Genomic DNA, 10,922 nt, shown 5'->3' with positions numbered 1-10,922 from the left:
TGATTATATTTTTTTGGTAAACCTCACCAACACCTACTTAACCTGGCCGGCCGCCGCTGCATAAAATCTTTCCATTTGAGCCACTATGACATTGGCACAAGTAGATTATTTGATCCGCAGTGGGTTGCTAGCAGCGGTTGTGAGAATTGTATTGCGCACGCAGTTGTCAGATTTCATATAATTTATGAAGATAAAAAGAAATACACACAAACTAAATAGGCATTAAGATGCTGTAAAGATAATTAAATATAATAAACAACTCTTTTAGCTTATTGTAAAAATTTATGACCAATAAAATAAGGCGTACTTAAAAGTACCGTTGGGAAGTAATTGTCAAAAAAATCTAAACATCATCTAAGGGTTAAATCATCAATATTGGTTGGTTTCATCATGTAGATTTTTGTTTTTAAATATCTCCACAAGAAATAATCCAGTGGAATTAGATCGCAAGAACGGGATCGAAAATCGATGCGGAAAAGTTTGATCAAGAAATGTTGGTACTGCTGCTGTATAATGTGGTGGAGCTTCATCTTGTTGAAACCATGTTTTTATTAATTTCTGCGGGGTAACTATCTTGGAAGCGTTGTTGTAAATCAGATGCTAAAACATTTTGAAGAAAGAAACTCTGCCCAGTTACTGTGCCCTCAAAGAAGTATGGTCCGACTATTCTGTTATTTACACTTTCTCGGAATACTGAGTGTGACTTTCTCATCTAGTGCGGATTTTGCGTACTTCAATATCGACAATTTTGTTCGTTGATCGTTCCATGTAGGGTAAATGTTGCTCCATCTGAGAAAAGAATATTTTTGGGAAACATCGGATTTCGTTGGCATCTGTTCGTAATTACTTCACAAAATTGTAATCTACGATCTGGACCATCTTCATTTAGTTCCTGCAGTAGTTGAATTTTATACAGATGGTATTTATTGTTTTCAAAATTCTCAATACAGAAATTTTACTTTTAATCATTATCATCAGACAATTTTCTTTTTGGTTTATGTGGATTTTCCTTAACAGTTAACAATACATCCAATTTCTTTTGATCATTCAATTGATGCCAGGTTTGGGAAGATCTTTGACAGGTATGATTGTACCACCCTAACTTGTCAATGTAATAATATAGAACTGAGTAAATGTTGATATTAAATGATATACTGCTTTGCGACATGTTAAGTATATTTTACCGTGTATATTTAATTACCATCCAAAAATGTACTTAATAATGAGCTGTTTACAAACTTATTTTCCACTCCTTGCCTTAACGTTACAAGCGGTCAAGATGAATACTAAAACAGAATTTTACTGCTTCTGAATTTAAAACTGGATTCAAAGTGATTTACTCGAAAATGTGCAAATGACTATAGAGATGAACTACCTTCGTTTTAACCTTTTCGCTGCGGCTAGTTATAAAAGTAATATGGTTTCTGGTACGGTTGTTAAAGTACCTACTACTGTCGTTGTAATAAATAGGAAATGGCTATTATCGGTGAACGTATTTTAAAAAGTTTTAATGTACATTTACATTTAACTATACAGTGATGAGCTCGCTAATAACCGACAGAATAACGCAAAAGATGGAAAACACATTAAGTTATGAGACAAAAAGAAATGAAACTAGTGGAGGTGAGAGATTGAGCGATAAAAACCTATACATTTACATTCTACTTATTGTTTCCCACCTTTAGACGTATCGGACGAGTTTGGCAACTGCCACTGTGATAGTGACAGTTTTAGTTGACCTACTCTGATACGTCTAAATATGACAAACAATAAATAGAATGTACTTCTTCGTTTTTTTTTGGGTTTCGATTATATAATCATTTACCCAGTACATGTAAGGTTATGCTCGTCTTGCTCTAGGCAATGCACAACCAGGGATAAATTTCTACTTCTGTTTTGAAAGATCACCTTTTCTTTTGTTTATCTTCCTGTAATGGAGGGGGAGGAAGTGTTATGTACATTTAAGGTTAGATTAGACTTTTCTCGTTTTAGGGGTAGCTTCCAATCCAAACATTGTCACATTAGGTTTATGGGTAATGCTACCTTCTGTTAGGATTAAGGATTTTAAGGACGTACATTTTTGTATGTTAGGATATTTCCAGTATTTTCTAAATTTATTTTGTTTTTTTTTAATTTTGACAAGTAAAAAAGAGAGATGTAGTGTCCTGTCACTATTAGCACTTCACATACTTGTCGCGGCGCAGGATGTTTATTTGTTTTCAAGTTTCATTTAGTTTTAATTTGGGTTGTGGATATCACTTGGTTCTGTTTCACTAGTTTGTCCGCTAATTTCGGTCTCTAATTTTCCTGTGTGGTTGTCACAAGCACAAGCACTGTTTTTAGGGTTATGCGCCGGTTTGTATGTTTGTACGCGGTTTGGCGAGTGTTTGTTACCATCGACCGGAGGTAGAGGTAATTTTCACTATGTATAATTTTAATTTTATGTAGTTGAAGTTAAGATTGAAGGTTTAGTTTTATTTTATTTGTGATTTTTGGCGAGTGTGTTGTATCCTGGGTGTCATCATCCAGGATCATGTTTTCTCCCCATTCGTTAATCCATTGTGTCAATGTTTTTTCTGTCTCTTCTTTTTCTGATATGTCCCTTGTTTCTGTCTTAGCCTTTGTGTTAGTGTTTGTCTGGTCGTTATCCGTTGGACTATCATGCAGGTATTTATAATATGATGTTGGTCTTCGGGTACGTTACATTGGTCGCATTTACCATTTGTATCCCGAAGATTAAATCTGCGGTAGTAGTCCTGCATGTGCCCGTGTCCTATCAATAGTTGTATTGCCTTCCACGTGTATACGGGTTCAGCTATCTTAACTGTCTGTAGGATGTTGTATGTTTTCCTGCCTTTCTCATCTCTGTCCCAGTTTTGTTGCCATGTGTTCAGTTTTATATTCGTTTTTATTTTGTTAATATCGTGTTTGGTAGTGATATTAATCGTGTCTTGTGGGTTGTTGTGGTCTTCTTTAGCCAGGTTGTGGGCTATTTTGTGGTTTTGATTATTTCTGTCCATTTTAGTGATATTGTATTTGATATTGAATTTTGTGATAAATTCTAAGTTCTTTTTAATATTATTTATTATTTTGTTTTTGCAGTTACCGTTTTCCAGTTGTGCTAAGACAGAGGCAGAGTCGGTGTAGAAGACGATGTTTTTATTTGCATACTCTTGTATGTCTTGCTTAATTAAATTTGTGCTTATGGCTAATGCAAGAGCTTCCACGATATTAATATTGTCGTTGGTGTTGACTTTTCTGTTTAGTCGGATTTGCTTGTGTGTGCTTTCTATATACACACCGATTGATGCGCTTTTTACATTGTTTATTGTTTTGACGCTGGCGTCCACGTATACTTTCGTGTCCGGACTTTGTATATCCTGTGGTGTTTTGATTGTTCTGTTTGTTGGGTGTGGTATGTCAGTAGTTCTTAATTTAAGCTCGTTTATGTCTTCTTTGTTGTCCGTAAAAATCTTGTAAGTCGCAAAGGCATCCACGCTTAGTGGTATTGTGCCGGCCAAAATGTGTAGGGCCGCTGTTGGAGCGGTTTTGTAGGCTTTTGTGATCGCACGCAGAAATGGTCTTTCTGCGGCGGCCAGTTGTTTAGCTATTCTGGTGTCCTTATCTCTTTTCCCCCAGATCTCTGCTCCGTAGAGGAGCATGGGTTTTACCGCATTTTCGTAGATGGCCTTTAGCGTCTTAGGTGATCGTCCCCAGTCTCTGCCGGCGATAATGAACAGCTTGTGCCCAATGTCGGCAGCTTTTTTCCTGTTTGCTTTCACATGGTCCAACCATAGTAGGCCCGTGTCGAAGGTCAGTCCCAAGTATTTCAGGTTGTCTGACGGTGTTATAATGTGTTCATCTATTCGAATTCTCGGTGGGCTGGTTGGTTTATGTGGAATAAACATGGCTTCTGTCTTACCCCTGTTTTAATGCAGTAATGAAGTTTTTGCCCATTTTTCACAAGCTGTCCATATGCTAGACCACTTTGTCTCTAGGGTCTTAAGCGATGACCCTGTCAACAAAATGATCTGATCGTCCGCAAAGGCCTGTATAGCGTCGTGTTCAGTTGTTACTTCGGTCTGCTCGATGGTATCGAACCAGGATTCCATCAGGAGAATCCATAGTATGGGTCCCAGGCTTGATCCCTGCGGGCAGCCCTTTTCTGTATTGTTTGTTATGTCCTCTGTCGTTATCTGTCTGTTTTTTTAAAAAATCTATACATAAATTTTGAATATTGTGGGGTGTCCGTACTTTGTGTAGGCTGTCTATGATTGACGGGATCCAGGCAGAGTTAAATGCATTCTGTAAATCTAGTGTAATGATCATTGTATGATATTTATTTTTCAAGTTGTTGGCTATTTTGGTGGTTATTTGGTCTATGGCGTCGATAGTAGATCTGCCCTGCCTGAAACCGTATTGTTTGTCGTTTAGTTTATCTTTGTTTTCCAAGTAGTGAGTTAGTCGTTTTGCCGTCAACTTATCGAGGACCTTCCTCAGTGTCGGAAGAAGGCAGATTGGTCTTTTGCCGCCGTCTTTTTTCGGTAGCCAGACCATACCTTCTTCCAGCACTCCGGAAACTCCCCCGAGTTTAGGCAGTCGTTGTAAAGTTTTGTTAGTATAGTGTTATCAGTTTCGTGTAGTTTTTGTACAAATTCTTTTGAGAGCCCATCTGATGCTGTGGCTTTCTTATTCATCATGTTTGCCAGTGTATCTGTGATTTCGTCTGCTGTAAAATTTTTGTCGTTCGTTGTGTGTTGATATTGTTTCTGTCTAAGTATTTTGTGGATGTCCTCGTCATCTTGTTCGTTATCGTCAGGGAAGTATTTTGTATGTAGGTAGCGTATTGTCTCTTCTCTGTTTTGGGTGTATGTACCATCAGATCTTTTCATAGTGTTGATGGTGCTATTTCTTTCGTCTGATTTTTTAATGATTTTATATGCGGCGTTCCAGGGGTTGTCCGGGTCGTGATTTGTAAAGTAGTCCCTGATCGCGGTTCTTTTTGTGTTTTTTATCATATCTTTGTAGTGCCTTCTCTGGGCCGTGTATTCTAGCTCGGCTCTTCTTTTGTTAACTACATCTGTCTCTCTTTGGAACTTCCTTCGCATATTATTTGTTTTCCTTTTCTGGTTGTTTAGCTCTGTGGTCCACCATATTTGATTAGGTCTTTTTTGCTTTTTCCTTTTTCTAGTGTTTAGTTGGATGATTTCTATCATTTGGTTTTGAGTCCGAATTGCCTTTTCATTCGTCGTACCTGTTACGTCCCATGTTTTGTTCAGTACGTCTCTATTTAGTTTTGTTTTGTCTATGTCCGCGATGTTGTATTTTTTGTGTATTGTGGTTTTGTGTGAGTGTTGTTGTGTTATCCTGAAGGTAATGTACTGGTGGTCTCTCAGAGTTTCCTCTTCGTTGACCTTCCAGTCCATTATCCCCAGGTTTTTAGTTAGAGTTAGGTCCACCCAGCTTCTTCCTCTTGTTGAGAGGAAGGTCGGAGGGCTGTTGTGTGTATTGTTGATAAGTATGTTGTTTAGTGCGGTCCATTCGAGTATGTCTTGTCCCCGTTTGTCTGACACGTTTCCTCCCCAGCTTGGATCCTTCGCATTGAAGTCTCCTGTGACTAGGGATTTATTCGTGTCCGTTTCTATGTCGGGTTTTTGTGTGTCAAGTGTGATATTTGTGTCTCCTCCCGGCTTATCGTAGATGTTAACTATTGTGATGTTGTAGTTGTTGATTTTAAAGTGGATTGTTGTAACGTTCTCGTTTGTGCGGTCTGTTATGAGTGTTATTTGTTTGGTTAGGTTTCTGCGTGCGAGTATAGGAGCTTTGGATGTTTTATGTCCTAATGTGGCATAGTCTGTACTTTGCCAGGCGTTCATTCCTGGCTCCTGTATCAGAGCTATGTAGTGTTGTTTGTTTTTTGTTAGTTTTGTCTTGTTTAGTTAGCGTAGTTTGTCTGGCGTTTTTGTTCCTCTACCTTTCTGAGGTATATAGGGCAATTCGGATCTCTGGCCTGGTGAGTTCTTGGATTAAGATCCATTATTTGGCAGTTTATGCAGTTGTAATGTACGGATCTGCAGGCACTGCCGTCATGTTTCCGCATCCGCATTTATAGCATAGTACTTGGTCACATGGTTGTATCTGCAACATTTGTAGCAGATACTGACCCTGACGTGCTCTTGAACATAGCATTTCGCTAGATCGTAGTATATATAACCAGTTTTTAATATCTCCTTGATTATTTCTGTTGGGCCCTCTACTATAATATTTTCTCTCCGGGGCTCCTGCAGTTTTTCCTGTATGCGTTTTTTATCTTGTCGAGTTCTTCGCCGTATTTCTCGTTCAACTGTTCATTCTCAATTTTTAGAGCTCTTATAAACTGATCCTGTTCGTGCCCTCTCGGAAGTCCAGTAATCATTATGACCGGGTCTTTTGATTTGGTTATGTCCTTTGTCTCAAGTATGCCGCATGTTGCTGTTTTTTGTTTGAGATTTTCGTGTTGTTTTGAGAAGATAATTGAAGGCATGTTTCCCGAGACTGACGGTTTCCTACTTGCCATTCAGGATCAGTTAATTCCAACTAAAAATTACCTGAAATAAAGATAAAGATTAAAGATCCTCAAGTCCAAAATGGCAAATGCCGATACGGATGCCAAGCCTAAGAAACCATCCAATATCTTACCGGTGGCTGCCAGGCATTTGTCGGTACTGATTATAAAGAACGCCATGACTCAGTAGTAAAGATTATCTACGAAGAACTAGCTGACAAACTGGAACTTCTCCAAACCTACCTTATTATCAATACGTTCCTGACAGAATGCTTAAAAACGAAAACTACAAGCTATACTGGGACCGCACTGTGCTTACAGACCAATCAGTGGCGCATAATAGACCGGATCTCATACTAGTTAATAAACTTTCTAGGCAAACTACACTTCTTAATGTGGCGATACCCAACACCAATAATTTACTTGTTAATCGTGTTAAACGTGAAAAGATCGCCAAGTACAGAGTCTAGAAATACAAATCAGGAGGCAATGGAGATAGAAAAGTACCCAGACAGTACCTATTATTCTATCTACTACTGGTGTTATTCCCAAAAACCTTCTAGAGAACATAAAACAGCTGGGTCTAAATGAACATCACTACAAGGCCATGCAGAAAGCTGTACTCCTTGCGACTTCCAGATGTGTACGAAAATTTTTGGGGGATACTCCAACATACCAAGTCACCTAGGGCTCGATATCACGGAAAGAGACCCACCAGAGCTCAATCCTTTTAATACCGTAGGTATCTGGGATGGGTGAATTTTCCCCTTAGAGGGAGTGTGAGCCGTATGGCTAAATCTGGATAATAATAAAAAAAAATTTATTCATCCTTTAAGATCTGACATATAAGACACTCAGAATCCCTATTAACTCACAAAAAATGTATCTATACAGCGTTCCACGTTAAGAAAATAACATTAGGCTTATGGAGATCAGTGTTGCCAAAACTCTCAGGCGTGCGGTTTACTAGATTGTCGATATATTTTTCGAATTTCCATTTTCAATTAACATTTAACTGTAAAGTCAGAATAACAACTGAAGAACCACAAAGCCTTATTATCATTATGTAGTCTCAGAGAACGACATAAAATCGCTGACATACGTACACCGTATTATTTTAAGTTGCAATTAGTAATTAGATATATGCATTCCAAGCGGTCCGTTTATTTGCTTTTAAATCTGTGTATGATTTAACTAAGCAATATTTTCTACTGATTTCTATGATTCATGGTATATTCTTACCGAAAAACAAATAAACTGTCGTTACTATAATTAAAATAAGATAAAATAAAATTATCTTTTGTAAATACTATTTATTTAATTAAAATCATTTTCCCTACTTTTCATCTCTTGTTTCGAATGGGCACTTTTGGTCAATTACGTTAAAAAACATTAATTTAATTCATGTCTGTGAAAACGAAAATACAAATAATTATACAACCCTGAACCGTGCTTGTGTTCATGGTGGCATCGCTGCGCTTCTATCGTCCATAATAAATACATGGCCCTATCTCCGCAATGTTATTTTCTTAACTTGGAACGCTCTATAGTAGTATTTAATAGATATAACTTAAAATATATTGAATTTGTATGCAAAGTTACAATTCTTGATATCATAACATATGAATATGTCTGGCTGTGTATATAACAATCAAAATTTGAACAGCTTATAATAATAATAAACTCTCTTTGTTTTAAAAAAAAAAAACATATACCCACCTTTTATCATAAAAACTTGGGCATGATCAGCAAATTTGTTATTTCTTTCATCACCACAGTCTACAAATCCATAAAATTCTCTATTTTTGACATTTAGGTCCAAGTGTGGTTGTAAAGCCATTTCATCGAACATTAAAATATATACTTTATCTCGTTTACTCAATTTGGCTACATTTTGTTTTAAGTTTCTAAAAATAGTTTCATTAATTCCTGCATCAATTGGAATACGATTGAGCATATGTGTCAAAGTGTTTTTGGATGGAGTTGCAAATAATTTCCCAAATAACTTGTAGCTCTTGGGACTTTGTCTCTGCAAAATCAATCCAAGAACTTTCTCTTCAAAATTGTACCGTCGCCCTTTTGGGTTAAATTGTGTGGCTTTTATTTCCAACTTTAAAAAATTTACTCCATGGGGATCCAGGTCTTTGGTCATGTTATTAATAGTCTCTTCCATAGTGAAACCTTTTTTACTTTGATTTCTTCTTTTATACATAGAAAAACGGTTACTAATTTTTTTCGCTCTATTGTATAAGGCTGCTTCCCTAACTGTGAGATTTTTTGTTTTGTTTACTCCCAACTCTTTGAGCAAAGTAAATGAAACTGAAACAAAATGTTTTTATTACTAATATAAATAAGTACAAAGTAGGTTTCTTGTTTCGATAATTTTTTAAATAATTTAGAAAAAACTGACCACTACGGATTTGAACCTGGTAATTCTTAGGTTCAAATCCCACCTGTGGTCACTAAGGTTTCACTAAGTATATTTAGACACTCTTCCTGGTTACTATTCTCAAAGCTGAGAATTCATATTTTCCAGTTACGTCCCCGGATTATCCAATGTGTGACGACATATAGAAAGACTATATATACCAGTGTTTAATTAGATTAAGAGCTTTTTCTTTTGTAGTTGTTACCATACTTGTACGTTCCTAATAAATAAATTTTGTTACGAAAATAAATTTTTTAAAAATCTGTTTTCGGCTTTGAACTTTGTAACTGGCGCAGTCAGTAGGATTTTTCGAAGTTTTATAGTGTTTTAAAGTAAACGCCATTCGTAACTGGCGCAGTCAGTAGGATATTTTTCGAAATTGTACAGTGTTCGTGTTAACCTTGCCGAATTTCGTGTGCAATGTTTCTTTTTAAAGATTAACGGAAACAATCTACATTTCGGGTACGGTAACAGCCAAACGTCCAGAGCTAGGAACAAACATTGTCCACAACCCATTGCAGAAGCCAAGACCAGGGAGAAGGAACCAGCATCGTCCAGAATCCTATTGGTGCAGACGGAAAAACAAAAATAGTCTGAAGTCTATAGAGAATGAAAATATTCATGTTTCCTATTTTACCAAAATCCATATTTTTACCAATATATTATATATTTTTTTATTCACTGTGGAGGACATTTTAGATCATTTAGTAAATTTAACATTTAACGAAATTTTCAATTAATTAAATATCAAGCAGATAATATTCCTACTTTTGATGGCAATCCGAAACAATTAAATAGATTTATTAAATCATGTGAAAATTTTTTGAATATTCATAGCAATAGAGATGCAAATAATCCTATAAATGTTTGTCTTTTCGATACTGTTTTAAGTAAGTTAACTGACAGAGCAGCAGACCTTATTGCATCAAGAACAGAACTTGATTCTTGGGCAAAAGTTAAAGATTCTCTTATAGTAACATTTTCTGATCAGAGATCAATTGATTGTTTAATACAAGATATAATTTCAATGAAACCAGAATGAAACTAAAATGCAAAAAATTTTGGTTTAAGAATTATGTATTAACATATGCGGTTTTAAACAACTTTGACGAGTATATTGTTTATAACAAATTTCGCATTCGTTAAAGTCGTTGACCAGTTGGAATTTTTATATTATTATTTGGTTCTGTTTTCACTTTTTTGTCTTCCTCGAGACAACCTAAAATTAAAGTCATTTATACAAATTTTATTACTTAGAAGAAATAAGTGTAATAAACAATTTAAAGCACAATAAAGTAGCAGGTATTTTAAAATGCTAGTCAATGATAAAAAATATCGATTAGGGGTATGTGCTTTCTGTTTACTAGACTGCTTTCTCAATGGATCATGCATAACATTATTTAATATTTAATTGTACAAAATAAAAAACTACATACAAATTAAATATAGTCGTTAAATACTTGATTCATGAGCTTAGTAGCAAAGGAATCTGGATCCTGGATTTCGCAGACGATAATAATAATAATAAAGTAATAATAACTTAGGGAACCTTTCTCAAGACTGTTGCGGATCAGACGCGATATGCCATGACTTATGGCTCTAGGAAATACTGGTGTGTGACAGAAGAAATAGTAAACCAGCACAAAATTAAATGTGCAATAAACTCATTTGAGCCATATAAATTATCGGGTCCGGACAGGATTTATTCAATACTGTTACGGAAGGGAAATGACCTTTTGCACAAAAAATTATATATGATACTGCAGGCTAGCTTAGGTCTGGGGTGCATACCAAAAGCATGGAAGCTAATAAGGGTGACTTTTATACTCAAACCTGGCAAAATCGGACAGTAAAAAGCTAAGTTCATGTGGCCGATAAGTCTAATGTCATTCGTACTGAAGACTCTAGAGAAACTGCTGATAGAGCTGATATGTAAGACAGTGCGTCTTT

General features: G+C 36.1%; 2 protein-coding genes across 2 annotated transcripts; both read right to left on the bottom strand.

Annotated features, from left to right (window-relative positions):
- Positions 1 to 2,564: 2,564 nt before the first annotated feature.
- LOC140450972 (uncharacterized) lies at positions 2,565 to 3,908 on the bottom strand. The gene has a single exon (XM_072544673.1). The coding sequence runs from the start codon at positions 3,906 to 3,908 to the stop codon at positions 2,565 to 2,567; it is 1,344 nt and encodes a 447-aa protein (XP_072400774.1).
- Positions 3,909 to 4,496: 588 nt separating this feature from the next.
- Positions 4,497 to 5,876, bottom strand: LOC140450971 (uncharacterized). The gene has a single exon (XM_072544672.1). It carries the CDS (start codon positions 5,874 to 5,876, stop codon positions 4,497 to 4,499), a length of 1,380 nt encoding a protein of 459 aa, XP_072400773.1.
- Positions 5,877 to 10,922: the final 5,046 nt, after the last annotated feature.

The sequence above is a fragment of the Diabrotica undecimpunctata genome, chromosome 9 (assembly GCF_040954645.1).
Source record: "Diabrotica undecimpunctata isolate CICGRU chromosome 9, icDiaUnde3, whole genome shotgun sequence".
In the NCBI taxonomy this organism is placed as follows: domain Eukaryota; kingdom Metazoa; phylum Arthropoda; class Insecta; order Coleoptera; family Chrysomelidae; genus Diabrotica; species Diabrotica undecimpunctata.
The sequence above is the reverse complement of the archived record's forward strand: the minus strand, read 5'-3'. Positions and strand labels throughout refer to the sequence as shown.

Excerpts from the sequence above, each read along its gene's own strand:
- LOC140450972 (XM_072544673.1), bottom strand. The coding sequence starts at position 3,908 with ATGTTTATTCCACATAAACCAACCAGCCCACCGAGAATTCGAATAGAT.
- LOC140450971 (XM_072544672.1), bottom strand. The coding sequence starts at position 5,876 with ATGAACGCCTGGCAAAGTACAGACTATGCCACATTAGGACATAAAACA.